This window comes from Heterodontus francisci, chromosome 31 (genome assembly GCF_036365525.1).
Source record: "Heterodontus francisci isolate sHetFra1 chromosome 31, sHetFra1.hap1, whole genome shotgun sequence".
Classification (NCBI taxonomy): domain Eukaryota; kingdom Metazoa; phylum Chordata; class Chondrichthyes; order Heterodontiformes; family Heterodontidae; genus Heterodontus; species Heterodontus francisci.
The window spans coordinates 45,858,890-45,876,789 of NC_090401.1; the positions used below are offsets into that span (position 1 = coordinate 45,858,890).

Sequence of the window (17,900 nt, forward strand, 5' to 3'; positions counted from 1 at the left end):
GAAACTTTGCTGCACCCCTTCGAAGGCAAGCATATCCTTCCTTAGGCAACGAGACCAAAACTGTACACTACTCCAGGTGTTGTTGCACCAAAACCCTATATAACTACAGCAAGACTTCCTTACTCCTAAACTCCAGCCCCCTTACAATAAAGGCAAACATACCATTTGTCTTGCTAACTGCTTGCTGTACCCGCATATTACCTTTGTGATTCATGAATAAGAACACCTTTGAATATTCCTTTGAATAGCATTTATTAGTCTCTCACCTTTTAATATTCTGCTTTCCTATCAAAATGGATAAATTTCACACTTTTCCACATTACAATCCATCTGCCACCTTCTTTCCCAATCACAACCAGTCTATATCCCTGTAGAGTTTCTTGGTGTCCTCCTCAGGGTTACATAAGAAATAGGAACTACTGTCAGCCATTTGGCCCTTCACTGTTGCACCATTCAACAAGATCTTTAGGTGTCAGGTTTGGTTCAGTGGTAGACTCTCATCCGTGCCAGAGGTTGTGGGTTCAAGTCCCACTCCGGCAACTTGAGCGCATAATCCAGGCTACCACAGCCACAATGCAAAGGGGGCACCAAATATATCTGCTGAGCTGAGACGAGTCACTTCTCTACATTATTTGAGTCATGTCAGCTGTACCTTCGTTGGTAGAACTCTGGCTTCACAGTCAGAAGGTTCTGGGCTCAAGTCCCACTCTAGGACCTCAGCATAAAAACCAAGGCTGACACTGCAGTGCAGTACTAAGGCAGTGCTGCACTGTTGGAGATGAAATCTTTCAGATGATATATTAAGAACTGAGGCCCTGTTTTCCCTCTCAGGTGGACGTAAAAAATCCCATAGAACTATTTTTAGACTTGCAGTGCTACGGGAATCAAGCCAGGGAATGGGACTGACAGCATGGCTCCAGGGAGAGCCGGCATGGACTCAATGAGCCGAATGGACTCATTCTGTGCCGTAAATGACTATCATGGCTGATCTTCTATCTCAACTCCATCCTCCCACACTATCCCCTTATCTTTTTCTACCCAAAAAAATCTAACAACCTCCGTCTTGAATATACTCAACGACTGAGCATCCACAGCTCTCTGAAGTAGAGAATGCCAAAGATTTACGACACTTTGAGTGAAAAAATTTCTCTTCGTCTCAGTCCGAAATGGCCAACCCCTTATTCTAAGACTATGAATCTGTGTTCTAGATTCCCTAACCAGGGGAAGCATTTTCTCAGCATCCACACCATTAAACCCCTTAAGAATTTTATATATTTCAATTAGATCATCTCTCATTCTTCTAAACCCCAGGGAATAAAGGCCTAGTCTGCTCAATCTCTCTTCATAGGACAATCCCCTCATCCTAGAAACCAGTTTGGTGAAGCTTCATTACATTCCCTTTCAGACAAATATGTTCTTCCTTAGGTAGGAAGACCAAAATTACACACAGTACTCCAGGTGTGACCTCACCAAGGTCCTGTATAATTGCAGTAAGACTTCTTTACTTTTATACTCCAATTCCTTTGTAACAAAAGCTAACATACCATTTGCCTCCCTAACTGCTTGCTGTACCTGCATGTTAACTTTCATGTACAAGGACACTCAGGTACCTCTGAAATCAACCATTTTCCAGTTGCTACCCATTCAAAAAAAAAATTCTGCTTTTTTATATTTCCTACCAAAGTCGATAACTTCACACTTGGCCACATTGTATTCAGTCATTTTCTGTCTATATCCCTCTGCAGCATCTTTGCATCCTCCTCACCATTTACTTTCCCACCTAAATTTGTATTGTCAGCAAGCTTGTATACGTTACTCAATCCTCTCAATTAAGTCATTCATATAGATTGTAACTAGCTGAGGCCCAGTATTGATCCTTGTGGTACCCCGCCAGCTGCAGTTTGCCAAGCTGAAAATGTCCCGTCTACTCCCACTCCCTGCCCACCAACCAATCCCTAATTCACGCCAATACATCATCCCCACTCATGAGTCCCAACCATGTACAGCAACCTCAGTGTGGCACCCCACCGAATGCCCCTTGAAAATCCAAATACACTACACCCATTCATTCTCCCTTATCGATCCTACAAGTTATATCCTCAAAAATCTAACAGATTTATCAAACGCAATTTCCCTTTCATAAATCTGTGTAGACTCAATGGTAAATTGATTTTTTAAGTGCCTTGTTAACATGTCCCGAATCACAGATTCTAACATTTTGCCTACTCCTGAGGTTAGGCTTGCTGGCTTATAGACCCGTTTTCTCTCATCGCCCTTTTTTAAATAATGGGGTTATGTTTGCTACCTTTCAATCCTTGGGAACTGTTCTAGAATCGAAGGAATTCTGGAAGATCAAAAGCAATGCAAACACTATCTCTGCAGATACCTTTTTAAAACCCTATGATGCAAGTCCTCTGATCCAGGGAACTTGTCATAGTCCCATTAATTTCTCCAGTACTATCTCTTATACTGATTTCTTTATGCTCCTCTTTCTCGTTAGACCTTTGGTTCTCCATTATTTCCAGAATGTTTTTTGCATCTTCCAATGGATGCAGTGTATTTGAATCTCCAAAAAACATTCAATAAGGTGTCTTACAAGAGGCCACCACATAAAAGTAGGCCATTCAGCCCATCAAACCTGCTCCGCCATTCAATAAGATCATGGCTGATCTGATCGTGGCCTCCGTTGTAGATCAAAAATCTGTCTAACTCAGCCTTGAAAATATTCAACGTCCCAGTCTCCACTGTTCGCTGGATACAGAATTCCAAAGACCAACGGCCCTAGAGAAGAAATTCTTCTTCATCTCCATCTTAAATGGAAGATCATCCTGAAACTGAGCCCCTTAGTTCTAAAATCCCCCATGAGGGGAAACATCCTCTCAGCATCCACTCTATCAAGCCCCCTCAGAATCTTATATGTTTCAGTAAGATCATCGCTCATTCTTCTAAACGCCAATGAGCATCGGCCCAACCTGCTCAACCTTTCCTCATAATACAACCCCTTCATCCCATAAATCAACCTAGTGAACATTCTCTGAACTGGTTCCAATTAAAGCATATCCCTCCTTAAATAAGGAGGCCAAAACTGTACACAGTACTCTAGGTGTGATCTCACCAACGCCTGTACAGTTATAACAAGGCTTCCCTACTTTTATACTCCATCCACCTTGCAATAAAGGCTAACATTCCATTTGCCTAATTACTTGCTGTACCTGCATGCTAAATTTTTGTGATTCATTTACAAGGACACCCAGATCCCTCTGTACCACAGCATTCTGCAGTCTCTCTCCATTCAAATATTCTGCTTTTCTATTCTTCCTACCAAAGTGGATAACCTCACATTTTCCCACTTATACTCCATCTGCCAAATTTTTGCCCACTCGCTTAACCTATCTATATACCTTTGCAGACTCTTTGTGCCCTCCTCATAACTTGCTTGCCCACCTATCTTTGTATCAGCAGCAAATCTGGCTACAATACACTCTGTCCCTTCATCTAAATCATTAAAATAGATTGTAAATAGTTGAGGCCCCAGCACTGATCCCTGTGGTATCTCACTAGTTAGTGTGCCAACCTGAAAATGGCCCTTTTATCCCGACTCTGTTTCCTGCAAGTTAGTCAATCCTCTTTCCATACGAATATATTACCCCCAACACCATGAGCTCTTATTTTGTGCAGTAACCGTTTATATGGCACTTTATCAAATGTCTTTCATAAATCCAAATGCACTACATCTACTGGTTCCCCTACATCCACCTTGTTTGTCACATCCTCAAAGAACTCAACAAATCTGTCAAACACTATTTCCCTTTCATAAAAGTATGCTGACTCTGCTTAGCATTTTTCCAATGACAGATGTTAGACTAACTGGTCCCCTGTAGTTTCCTGCTTTCTCTCGCCCTCCTTTCTTGAATAGGAGCATTACATTGGCAGTTTTCCAATCTACTGGGACTTTTCCAGAATCTAGGGAATTTTGGAAGATTACAACCAATGCATCACTATCTCTGCAGACATTTCTTTTAAGACCCTCAGATGCAGGTCATCAGATCCAGGGGACTTGGCAGCCTTTAGTCTCATTAGTTTTTGTAGTTTTTTTTTCTCTAGCGATAGCGATCGTTTCAAGTTCCTCCCTTCCTTTTTTCCCCTTGATTTTCTACTATTATTGGGATGCTTTTAGTGTCTTTTACTGTGAAGCCAGATGCAAAGTACTTGTTCAAAAACTTTGCCATTTTCTTATTTCCCATTAATTCCCCAGTCTCATATGAACATATGAATTAGGAGTAGGCCACTCGAGCCTGCTCCACCATATAAGATGATCATGGCTGAACTGATTTCTCCACATTACCACCTACCCCCTATAACCTTTCACCCCCTTATCAAGAATCTATCTACCTCTGCCTTAAAAATATTCAAAGACTCTGCTTACACTGCCTTTTGAGGAAGAGAATTCCAAAGACTCACGACCCTCTGAGAGAAAACATTTCTCCTCATCTGTCTTAAATGGGTGACCCCTTATTTTTAAACAGTGACCCCTAGTTCTAGAATCTCCCACAAGGGGAAAACATCCTTTCCACATCCACCCTGTCAAGACCCCTCAAGATCTTATAAGTTTAAATCAAGTCGTCTCTTACTCTTCTAAATTCCAGCGGATACAAGCCTAGCCTGTCCAAGCTTTCCTCATAAGATAGCCCGGCCATTCCAGGTACCAGTCTAGTAAACCTTCTTTGAACTGCTTCCAATGCATTTGCATCCTTAAATAAGGAGACCAATACTGTACACAGTACTCCAGATGTGCTCTCACCAAAGCCCTGTATAGCTGAAGCATAACCTCCCTACTTTTCTATGCAATTCCCCTCGTGATAAACGATAACATTCTATTAGCTTTCCTAATTACGTTCTGTACCTGCATACTAACCTTTTGCTATTCATGCACAAGGACACCCAGATCCCTCTGGATCTGAGATCCGCAATCTCTCACCATTTAGATAATATGCTTCTTTCTTTTCTTCCTGCCAAAATGGACAACTTCACATTTTCCCACATTATACTCCATCTGCGAGATTTTTGCCCACTCACTTAACCCATCTATATCCCTTTGTAGCCTCCTTATGCCCTCTTCACAACTTACTTTCCTATCTTTGTGTCATCAGCAAATTTAGCAACCATCTAAGTCATTTATATAAATTGCAAAAAATTGAGGCCCCAGCACAGATCCCTGTGGCACACCACTCGTTACATCTTGCCAACCAGAAAATGACCCATTTATGCCTACTGTTTCCTGTTAGCTAGCCAATCTTCTATCCATGCCAATATGTTATGCCCTACACCATGAGCTTTTATTTTTTGCAATAACCTTTGATGTGGCACCTTATCAAATGCCTTCTGGAAATCCAAGTACAATACATCCACTGGTTCCCCTTCATCCACAGCATATGTAACTCCCTCAAAGAACTCCAATAAATTGGGTTAACATGATTGCCCTTTAACAAAACCATGTTGACTCTGCCTAATTACCTTCAATTTTTCTAAGTGCCCTGCTACAACGTCTTTAATAATAGCTTCTAACATTTTCCCTAAGATAGATGCTAAGCTAACTGGTCTGTAGTTTCCTGCTTTGTCTCCCTCCTTTTTTGAATAAAGGAGTTACATACGCTATTTTCCAGTCTAGCGGAACCTTCCCTGAATCTAGGGAATTTTGGAAAATCAAAACTATCAACTATCTCACTATCCACTTCCTTTAAGACCCGAGGATGAAGTCCTTCAGGACCCAGGGACTTCTCAGCCCGCAGATCCAACAATTTGTTCAGTACCACTTCCCTGGTGATTGTAATTTTCTTGAGTTCCTCCCGCCCTTCCATTTCCTGACTTGCAGCTAATTCTGGGATGTTACCTGTACCCTCTATAGTGAAGACCGATGCAAAATACCAATTCAATTCATCTGCCATCCCCTTATTATCCATTATTAATTCCCCAGACTCACTTTCTATAGGACTAACGTACACTTTGTTAAATCTTCTTTAAATATCTATAGAAACTCTTACTATCTGTCTTTATATTTCTAGCTAGTTTTCTCTCGTACTCTAATTTTACCTTCCTTATCAATATTTTTGTCATTCTTTGCTGTTTTTTATATTCTGCCCAATCTGCTGACCTGCCATCCATCTTTGCACAATTATATGCTTTTTCTTTAAGTTTGATACTATCTTTAACTCCTCTAAGGGACTAACGTTTATTCTAGCTAGTCTCTTCCTTTTTACATACCTTGAATATATATGTTTATGATGTTGCTTTTTCAAAACTGCTGAAATCAAACGATAACATTCAACAGACACTACCCCTGTAACACCTTAACCATGAAGTCGAAGAGAAGTTTTGTAATATATGTTCATGTTCGATTAGATGCTCAAATCTTAAGATAAACAGAACTCAACAGTGGTATCCATATTATGTACATATTAGCCATACATATAAGTCTGATTTCTTACCTTCGCCATCTGCTAGCTTCTGTAAAGTGTGAGTCTCCACAGTCACAACCGAAGCATTGCAGTTTGACTCTGCTCCTTCTTCACACATGCTGTTGGAATAATTTCAAACAGAGGTCAGTCCAAAGTACACGAATCAACAACTGCACATAGATAAATGGAAAGCAGTCCAGTCAAAATATACAGTGCTCCACTGGGAGTTCAGTGAAACGCACTGACTGAGCATCGAAATTTGGTGTCAGTATATTCAAATTTTGGCATATGGTGCACACTTCTTGTAACTGTCTCACTTACTGCCTGCAACACTTTGTCCAGTACTCATCCTCATTGCTGTAAACATCTCTGCCAACTCTCCATGAGCAACAAATATATTATACACATACCTCGAGCGGAAAAAGATCCAACAGTTTTGGATTCTATCCAATCAAACCTGGGATTTCGTCTGCAGAAGCACTTTGAGCCGTGAAGAACTAGTGGTTATCATGGAAGCAATGCAAGCTGATGCATTAAAGATTACATCATAGAGATATTGGCACATTAGAACAAAACTTGCATTTATATAGCATTTCAGCACATTGTTAAAACTTCTCTCAGTACTATATGCAATGAATTACATTTGGCTGCATTCAGTAATGCAAAAGGACCCACGGCCACAGCATCAAGGAAGCTCCAAGAAACAGGCCTGCTCTTCCTTGAAACAGTGCCACAAGACATTGTAATGTCTAAACAGTTGAGACCACAGTTTAGTGTTTGATCCAAAATATGATGTTGTACTGCACTGTAGTGTCAACTTAGATTATGAGCTCAAGTCCTGTGTGTAAAACTCCGACTTACAGCTTTCTCACAGAGGTAACTGTGCTGCAACGATAGCAATACCATGTTGATATCAACAAGGTGCCAAATGACAACATAATGCTCTAGTCTTCAACTGACAGCAGTACTTTAAAGCAGCTGCTTGCTTTTCAAGTTTTGTTTAAAAAATCCCCTGAAATGCTCTCCTTTCTGCTCCTGAAAGTGCTGAGTTAGCTGCAATATAGCTCCACAGCTAATAGCTCTTCAGTACCTCATCCAAATGGTTACTTTTCATATTTGGGCCTTAACAAAAATTTTGGTAAGCTATTTGACCATGGAAGACAGCACTATAGTTCAGCTGATCCCATCCTTTTCCCACATCCATGCTCACGTACTTTCCACAACAGTTCAATGGATGTTGATCAGAAGCAAGGCTCGGAGGTGCTGAGGCCATATGTAGCATTCCTCCTCCCATCTGATCAACTAAATCAGCACTGCATAAGAATTACGCCCAGTGCCTCCCTGGTCTCTGTACTGCAAAGGACATGGGCTAAGCAGGATATGGGATTAATACTAGACCACAATAACGTCACAGCTTCATAGTTTCATCTGGAGATATAATTCAACTTTCTTTCTGCGGCCCGTTCAGGTAATGGCCTGTTAAGATGTTGGAGGTCTTTGACTGATGGGTAGAAGGCAACAAAATTCCAACTCCACATGTTTTGATTTGGGTGGAGACAACAGCATCTTATTGGACCAGCGAAAAATGGTGGATCACCAACAATGTCAGGACTGTGCAGGTCGCCTACGTTATAACAGACAGCGCTGTTAATGGAAGGAGTAACATGCACTTGCCTTAAAAGAAAAATTCCCCTTGGTGTGGAAATAAGCTTCATTGCCATAGTTCTTAGACTGTTCAGAGAATGATTTATGTGTAGGATACAATGTTTGAATCATAGAATGGCACAGCACAGAAGTAGGCCATTCAGCTCATCATGCCTGCACCAGCTATTCACCTGCATTTCCAACATCACATGACCGTTGCTCTTTCGTACATTCACAGCCAATGCTCTCCTCATCCAGACAATTATTTCACACTCCTGCATTGCAAGCACCATTCATAACATGCAATGATCAAACATACAGCAGCCCCCAATTTTCACCAAACTGGTTCTCCTGGCTGTGGCTTCAGTGGTAGATCAGTGGAACCCCCAGAAAAACTGTTCAAATCACAAAAAAGGGGACAATCCCTGGAGTAATTCAGGGCTGGCGTGGCCAGTCAGGGTCTACACTCTGCATGTACCTAAATAAAACAGTCTACCAGCATAAATTCCATGACCATATGGATGGGTCCTCTTTTTTAAAAAAAAAGCATACAACCTTGAAGTTTCTGGATTTGGAAATTGGGAGGGGGTGGGGGGGAAAAGAGAGTGGGCATATCCAGAATTTGAGATGGGATGCATTCTCAGAATCACGCACCATTTTCTTCGATGGCGAAAAAAAATTCAAATGAGGAGAGAAGAGGGGCTTATGAGCCACTTCCCCACCCGTGTCAAATGCCAATGTCAACGAGGCGGCCAGGAAAATAATGTCACTCACCAGATCCGTCCCAATGCATCATACAGAAAGATCGGCACTACCAGGATATCGTGCAGGAGGATCGACCCTAGCAGGATATCGTGCAGGAGGATCAACCCTACCAGGTCATCACCCAGGAAGAAGTGGGTTCAAAATGCCAGAGTCCTAATAAATAATAAAATCTACACTTTTTTAGAAAAAAAAAAAATCGCACCTCTTTAGCCAGAATGGCTGATCATACCAATGGAGCAGGAAGTCGCTGTCCTGCAATTTAGCTTGGATATGGTAGCCTAGTGGTTATGATAGTAGATTAGCAGCCCACAGACTGAGATTTCAAATTCCACCATGGCAAGTTGAGAAATCTGGTAATTTGTGGGCTAGCATCAGGTACAATATGAAAATTGCACAATTGTCTTATAAAACCCAACTGGTTCACTCATGCTTTTCAGGCAAGGGCACCTGTCACCGCTGCTCGGTCTAACCTGCGTGCCTCTAGTCCCACATTGGAGTTGACTCTCAATGCCTTCAGGAAGATCAGTAAATGCTGGGCTTGTCAGTGTCACCCACACCCTGAGAATGAATATTAAAAAAAAGATAAAAGCAAAATACTGCAGATGCTTGAAATCTGAAGTAAAAACAGAAAGTGCTGGAAATACTCAGCAGATCAGGCAGCATCTGTGAGAGAGAACCCCTGATGAAAGGTCACAGACCTGAAATGTTAACTCTGCTTCTCTCTCCACAGATGCTGCCTGATCTGCTAAGTATTTCCAGCATTTCTTGTTTTTATTTTAAAAATTCTCAGCCTCACCACCAGGTGGAATCACCCAGGAGCACTGTAAATACCAAACTTTTCTACAGATTACTTCAATGGGTTGAAGACCTCCCCCCCACCCCCCACCCCATCAGAGCCGTAGGTCAGCCCAGGAATCTCAGGCCCTAATTATACACTGGCTAAAAACAAAAAATGTCTTAAAGAGTTCCAGTCACAAGACGTTTTCAAATCAAAATTATTTTTAAAATGTATGTATGAGGCAGAGACTATAATAAAAGGAAAAGAGAACAGGATAAGTGTTTGAAAATGGAAATAAAAGGATATGGGGTTAAGATCAGGGAATTTGGGCTCGAGTAGATTGCTCCAATTGAAGAGCTAGCACCAGGATGGGCAGAAGATGCTGAATGTCCTCCTCTGTGCTGTCATTTGTATGATTTTTTGACAAAAGCTCACTGATCTGAAATGTTAACTGTTTCTCTTTCCACAGATGCTGCCTGACCTACTGAGCACTTCCAACATTTAATGTTTTTATTTTATATTTCAAGCATTTTGCTTCCGTCCCAAAGCACAGTACAATCAATTAAGTAATTGTTGAAGTGTAGTCACTGTTGTAATGTAGGAAACACAGCAGCAAATTTGCACATGAACAGAAATTAGATAACGACAAGATAACTTGCTGAAAAGAAATTAAGGAATAAACACTGGCCAGGACATCAGGGAGAACTCCCCTCCATGTCTTCCAATGTTGCCCGAGGGGGCAGGTGGGGCCTCAGTTTAACTTCTCATCTGAAAGACGGCACCTCTGAACGTGCAGCATTGGGAGTGTCAGCCTGGATTTTGGACTCAAGTCTCTGCAGAGGGACTTGAACCCACAAACAGTTGAAATGTAATTTTTCAAATGAATCACTGTAAATATTTTGCCAGTATGCAAGATGCAATTTCAAATTATATTTGTTAGATTTTGTTATATTTAACTTTATTAAATTACTTATAGTAACTTTAACATTTCATTTTCATTATGTAATTTTAAAATTTATTAGCATCTAACATTTAATTTCACATGATTTGTATTTTACATTTTAAAATATTTACACTTGTATAATATTTACCATTTAATGAATTTGTTTTATCACTTTTAAGATGTAACCTATTTATCCTACTTTACCAGTTATAGTTTAATGTTTACGTACTTTATTTACACCATTTCATTTCACATTAAATGTAATTAATGTTTAATGTTATGCATTAGAATAAAGTTTTTTACATTTTTTTTTAAATTGCATTTATGCTGGATGTTTGATTTTATTTTACATGTTTTTACAGTTTTATTTTTCTGATTTTATTACATCGAATTTACACAACAGAAATGGCTCCATGTTTGTGCTTCACACGAGCCTCCTCCCACCCTATTTCATCTAACTTTCTATTCCTATTTCCTTCATATGTTTATCTAGTTTCCCCTTAAAATGCATTGATGCTGTTCGGCCCAATTCCATGTCATAGCAAGTTCTACATTCTAACCACTCTCTAGTTAAAGAAGTTTCACCTGAATTTCTTATTAGATTTATTATATTATCTTATATTTACAGAGCCTAGTTTTGAAGTTTTGGACTCCCCACATCTTCTCTAAGTCTAATTTTTTTGCATTTTTACACCATTTCATTTTATATTTATATTTAACATTTAGAATTTAACAACTTTACAGTTTATTTTTAATTACTTAATTATAATGTAATATATTTATAATTATATTGTCTTTTAACATATTAACAGGTTAGCTTTACCAGTTATGGTTTAATGTTTTCATTTTAATGTATTTACAGTTTAATGTTTATAATTGAATGTATTTACTGGCCAGAATCCCCAGCTTATACACACTACTAAGTCAGCGGCGCTTGAGATGGCTTGGCCACGTGAGCCGCGTGGAAGATGGCAGGATCCCCAAGGACACATTGTACAGCGAGCTCGCCACTGGTATCAGGCCCACCGGCTGTCCATGTCTCCGCTTCAATGACGTCTGCAAATGCGACATGAAGTCCTGTAACATTGATCACAAGTCGTGGGAGTCAGTTGCCAGCGATCGCCAGAGCTGGAGGGCAGCCATAAAGGCAGGGCTAAAGTGTGGCGAGTCGAAGAGACTTAGCAGTTGGCAGGAAAAAAGACAGAAGCGCAAGGGGAGAGCCAACTGTGTAAAAGCCCCGACAACCAATTTTTTCTGCAGCACCTGTGGAAGAGTCTGTCACTCTTGTTATGGCCTTTATAGCACCTCCAGGCGCTTACCCATTGTCTCCCGAGACAAGGAGGCCAAAGAAGAGATTTACTTTAGTTGTATAATGTATTCAAATTAAATTTTAATCTATTTAACATGTATTTGATGTATTTATACTTTAATATTTTCTAATCTAGTTTACTATTTTAATGTATTTGATGTTGATATTTTAATGCCGTTCATTACATAATTTTTAATTTAATGTTTATATTTTAATGTATTAACTTATTTTAAAGTCAGTTTAATATTTTAATGTTTTATGGTCTCATGTTTATATTTTAATGTATTTAATTTGTTTGAATGTCATTGTGCAGGGTCTGTTTTTGCTGTTGCCCCAAGCCATTATCCAGGCCGTGCTGGAGCTGTATCAAGCTGGCAGGCCTCTCCGCTCCTTACCCGTGCTGGACCGGCTGCAGCTGCAGAATGACTTGGGTCTTGCTCTCCTCCGAGCTCTCGCCCTCCAGGCTCGCAGGCTCGGCCTTCACCACCACCACATCCCCGACAGGCACCGCGTTCACCTCGGCCGCGTTCGCCATTTTTCCTTTCTCCACTTCTCGCTCCGAACAATCGCCCGCCGCCTCCGAGGGAGCCTGCGGGGCCTACCGGCCCACTCGCCGGCTCTGACCGCCACTAACAACCGAGAAATCGCCGAGGCCCCACAGTCGCTTCTCGGCGCTTTTCCGTCACCAACGTCTCCCTGCCAGCGTCGGCACGGCTATACGTCATCACGTTGAGGCATCGACGGCTGCGTCAGCGACACGTGTTACGATCCATCCTCCGGCCCATTCCGAGTTGTGACTACTCAGTGTGCCGTCATCTTTAATACTGGCAAGCAGTTACCATTGCAATCATTAATTTTGATTTAAGGAAAAGAATATTCTACTCGAGTATTGCTGAAAAAAGAGACGTACTATGAAGCTTTTCGTCTTTCACTCATCAGGATAGATGCAAGAATGCCAAATTTCAAAGGGAGCAACAATTTATACTGCATGAGAAAAGGCCTCTTTCGGACCTGAAAAGTGCCCAGTCTACCTCAAATTACCCTGGAAGGGTAAGGTCTCTCAAAAATTTGAGCAATAGGTGAAGATGGTCATTTCACACTCCCACTATGCATTAACAAGTGCCGTCAAGCCAAAATGTCATTCTGCCTAACACACAAATGAGTAATGTGGTATATGAATTCCAGTGCTGATACCAGGTACATAGCTGTACGTCCCAATGACTGGTGGATTGTATAAAACAGCACATCTCTTCAGCTGTTCACAATGGGCCAAGTACTAACCGTACTCAACCAGCCCGTACTTGCAAAACGCAGAACACAATGAACGTTAGATGTGATTCCGCGATTGGACAGCACTTACTGAAGAATCCCGAGTGTGCTAAGAATTACACTAACAACCAATTTAAGATTATCAGTCGGGCTCGCAATGTGGCTCATTTACGCTGGCCAGAAGCTACACCAGGCAGAGCAAGAGGACTAGGCAGGCAGTGCAGGAATCTCCTGTGGCTATTCCCCTGCAAAACAGATATACTGCTTTAGATACTGTTGGGGGGAATGGCCTCTCAGGGGAAAGCAACAACAGCCCAATTCGTTGCACCACAGTTGGCTCTGCTGCACAGGGGAGGAGTAAAAAGTGTGTGAATGCAATAGTTATAGGGAATTCAATTGTAAGGGGAATAGATAGGCGTTTCTGTGGCCGCAAAAGAGACTCTAGGATGGTATGTTGCCTCCCTGCTAGGGTTAAGGATGTCTCAGAGCAGTTACAGGACATTCTGAAGGGGGAGTGTTGTGGTACACATTGGTACAAACGACGTAGGTAAAAAAAAGGAGGTCCTAAAAGCAGAGTATAGGGAGTTAGGAAGTAAGTTGAAAAGTAGGACCTCAAAGGTAGTGATCTCAGGATTACTACCAGTGCCACGTGCTAATCAGAGTAGATATAGCAGGATATATCGGACGAATATGTGGCTGAAGAGTTGGTGTGAGGGGGAGGGTTTTAGATTCCTGGGACATTGGGACCGGTTCTGGGAGAGGTGGGACCAGTACAAACTGGACGGGTTACACCTGGGCAGGACCGGGACTGATGTCCTAGGGGGATTATTTGTTAGAGTGGTTGGGGAAGGTTTAAACTAAAATGGCAGGGGGTTGGGAACCTTTGCAAGGAGTCAGAGGAGGGGGGATCAAAGACAAGAACAAAAGACAGTAAGGGGAATAAGAAAAGTGATAGGCAGAGAAATCAAGGGCCAGAATCAAACAGGGCCACAGTGAAAAATAGTGGGAAGGGGCCAAGTACGTTAAAAAGACAAGCCTTAAGGCTTTGTGCCTTAACACGCGGAGCATTCGCAATAAAGTGGATGAATTAATCACGCAAGTAGATATAAACAGATATGATATAGTCGGGATTACGGAGACATGGCTGCAAGGTGACCAGGGACGGGAAATGAACATCCAGGGGTATTCAGTATTTCGGAAGGACAGACAAAAAGCAAAAGGCGGTGGAGTTGCGTTGCTGGTTAAAGAGGGAATTAATGCAATAGTGAGGAAAGATATTAGCTCTGATGATATGGAATCTATGGGTAGAGCTGAGAAGCACTAAGGGGCAAAAAACGTTAAGTGGGGGTTGTATATAGACCCCCAAAGTGTAGTGGTGATGTTGGGAATGGCATTAAAGAGGAAATTAGAGACGCATGCGATAAAGGAAGATCTGTAATTATGGGTGATTTTCATCTGCATATAGATTGGGCAAATCAAATTAGTCACAATACTGTAGAGGAGGAATTCTTGGAGTGTATACGGGATGATTTTCCAGACCAATACGTTGAGGAACAGGCCATCCTGGACTGGGTATTGTGTAATGAGAGAGGAATAACTGACAATATAGTTGTGTGAGACCCCTTGGGGATGAGCGACCATAATATGATAGAATTCTTCATCAAGATGGAGAGTGACGTAGTTGATTCTGAGACTAGTGTCCTAAACCTTAGTAAAGGAAATTACGAAGGTATGAGGCGCGAGTTGGCTATGATGGATTGGGAAACGTTACTTAAAGGGACAACGGTGGAAAGGCAATGGCAAACATTCAAAGAGCGCATGGATGAACTGCAACAATTGTTTATTCCTGTCTGGCGCAAAGGTAAAATGGGAAAGGTAACCAAATCATGGCTTACAAGGGAAATTAGAGATAGCATTAGATCCAAAGAAGAGGCATATAAATTCGCCAGAAAAAAAAACAGACCTGAGGATTGGGAGCAGTTTAGAATTCAGCAAAGGAGGACCAAGGGATTGATTAAGAAGGGGAAAATAGAGTACGAGAGCAAGCTTGCGGGGAACATAAAAACTGACTGTAAAAGTTTCTATAGGTATGTGAAGAGAAAAGAATTAGTGAAGACAAATGTAGGTCCCTTACAGTCAGAAACGGGAATTTATTATGGGGAACAAAGAAATGGCTGACCAACTAAATGCATACTTAGGTTCTATCTTCACAAAGGAGGACACAAATATCATACCAGAAATGTTGGGGAACACAGGGTTTCGTGAGAGAGAGGAACTGAAGGAAATCAGTAGTCGTAGAAAAATGGTGTTGGGGAAATTGATGGGATTGAAGGCCGATAAATCCCCAGGGCCTGATAATCTACATCCCAGAGTACTTAAGGAAGTGGCCCTAGAAATAGTGGATGCATTGGTGGTCATCTTCCAAGATTCTATAGACTCTGGAACAGTTCCTACAGATTGGAGGGTAGCTAATGTAACCCCATTATTTAAAAAGGGAGGTAGAGCAAAAGCAGGGAATTATAGACCAGTCAGCCGGATGTCACTGGTGGGGAAAATTCTAGAGTCCATTATCAAAGACTTTATAGCAGAGCACTTGGAGAACAGTGGTCAAATCAGACAGAGTCAGCGTGGATTTACGAAAGGGAAATCATGCTTGACAAATCTACTCGAATTCTTCAAGGATGTAACTAGTAGAGTTGATGAGGGGGCGCCAGTGGATGTGGTTTATTTGGACTTTCAGAAGGCTTTCGACAAAGTCCCACATAAGAGATTAGCATGAAAAATTAAAGCGCATGGGATTGGGGGTGGTGTATTGCGATGGATAGAAAATTGGTTGGCAGACAGGAAACAAAGAGTAGGGATAAATGGGTCTTTTCCGAATGGCAGATAGTGACTAGTGGGATACTGCAGGGATCAGTGCTAGGACCCCAGCTATTCACAATATATATTAATGATATAGATGAGGGAACTAAATGTAATATCTCCAAATTTGCAGATGACACAAAACTGGGGGGGGGGGGAGGGTGATTTGTGAGGATGCAGAGAGGCTTCAGGGTGATTTGAACAAGTTGAGTGAGTGGGCTAATGCATGGCAGATGCAGTATAATGTGGATAAATGTGAGGTTATCCACTTTGGTAGCAAAAACAGGAAGGCAGATTATTATCTGAACGGCTATAAACTGAGAGAGGGGAATATGCAATGAGACCTGGGTGTTCTTGTACACCAGTTGCTGAAGGTAAGCATGCAGGTCCAACAGGCGGTAAAAAAGGCAAATGGTATGTTGGCCTTCATAGCGAGAGGATTCGAGTACAGGAGCAGGGATGTCTTGCTGCAATTATACAGAGTCTTGGTGAGGCCACACCTGGAATATTGTGTGCAGTTTTGGTCTCCTTATCTGAGGAAGGATGTTCTTGCAATAGAGGGAGTGCAGCAAAGGTTTACCAGACTGATTCCTGGGATGGTGGCACTGACGTATGAGGAGAGATTGAGTAGGTTAGGATCATATTCGTTGGAGTTCAGAAGAGTGAGGGGGGATCTCATAGAAACCTATAAATTTTTAACAGGACTTGACAGGGTAGATGCAGGAAGGATGTTCCCGATGGTGGGGGAGTCCAGAACCAGGGGTCATAGTCTAAGGATACGAGGTAAACCGTTCAGGACTGAGATGATGAGAAATTTCTTCACCCAGAGAGTGGTGAACCTGTGGAATTCACTACCACAGAAAGCAGTTGAGGCCAAAACATTGTATGTTTTCAAGAAGGAGTTAGCTATAGCTCTTGGGTTTAAAGGGATCAAAGGATATGGGGCAAAAGCGGGAACAGGTCACTGAGTTGGATGATCAGCCATGATCATAATGAATGAGGGAGCAGGCTCGACGGGCCAAATGGCCTACTCCTGCTCCTATTTTCTATGTTTCTATATTCATATCCCCTTGTCCTCACTTTCCACCCCATCAGCCTCCATATCCAAAGGATCATCCTCCGCCATTTCCGCCACCTCCAGCATGATGCCACTACCAAACGCATCTTCCCCTCCCTTCCCCTGTCAGCATTCCAAAAGGGTCGTTCCCTTTGCGACACCCTGGTCCACTCCTCCATTATCCCCATCACCTCGTCCCCTTCCCACGGCACCTTCCCCTGCAAGTGCATGAGGTGTAATAACTGCCCATTTACCTCCTCTCTCCTCACTATCCAAGGCCCCAAACATTCCTTTCAGGTGAAGCAGCGATTTACTTGTACTTCTTTCAATGTAGTATACTGTATTCGCTGCTCACAATGTGGTCTCCTCTATATTGGGGAGACCAAACGGAGACTGGGTGACTGCTTTGCGGAACACCTCCGCTCAGTCCGTAAGCATGACCCCGAGCTTCCGGTTGCTGGCTATTTCAACACACCACCCTGCTCTCATGCTCACATCTCTGTCCTGGGATTGCTGCAGTGTTCCAGTAAACATCAACGCAAGCTTGAGGAACAGCATCTCATTTACTGATTAGGCACACTACAGCCTGCCGGACTGAACATTGAGTTCAATAATTTCAGAGCATGACGGGCCCCCCATTTTACTTTTATCTATAGTTAGACCTCATTGTCACAAGGCGAGCCGCCTTAAACAGTGTTCAAATCACACGCAGCTTCCACAGTGCGGACTGCGACACTGACCACTCCCTGGTGTGCAGCAAGGTTCGACTCAGACCAAAGAAGTTGCATCATTCCAAGCAGAAGGGTCACCCGCGCATC

At 42.1% G+C, this 17,900-nt stretch overlaps 1 protein-coding gene across 1 annotated transcript in view; it reads right to left on the reverse strand.

Moving 5' to 3' along the window:
- LOC137347222 (glucocorticoid modulatory element-binding protein 1-like) overlaps positions 1–12,621 on the reverse strand; it is a 52,990-nt gene extending 40,369 nt beyond the window's left edge. Inside the window, exons 1-2 of the mRNA XM_068011464.1 lie at positions 12,290–12,621; positions 6,486–6,574 (exon numbers count right to left, since the gene is read on the reverse strand). Coding sequence (XP_067867565.1) covers positions 6,486–6,574; positions 12,290–12,429 — 229 coding nt within the window. The 5' untranslated portion in view covers positions 12,430–12,621. The remainder of the gene's footprint in view (positions 1–6,485; positions 6,575–12,289) is intronic.
- Positions 12,622–17,900: the final 5,279 nt, after the last annotated feature.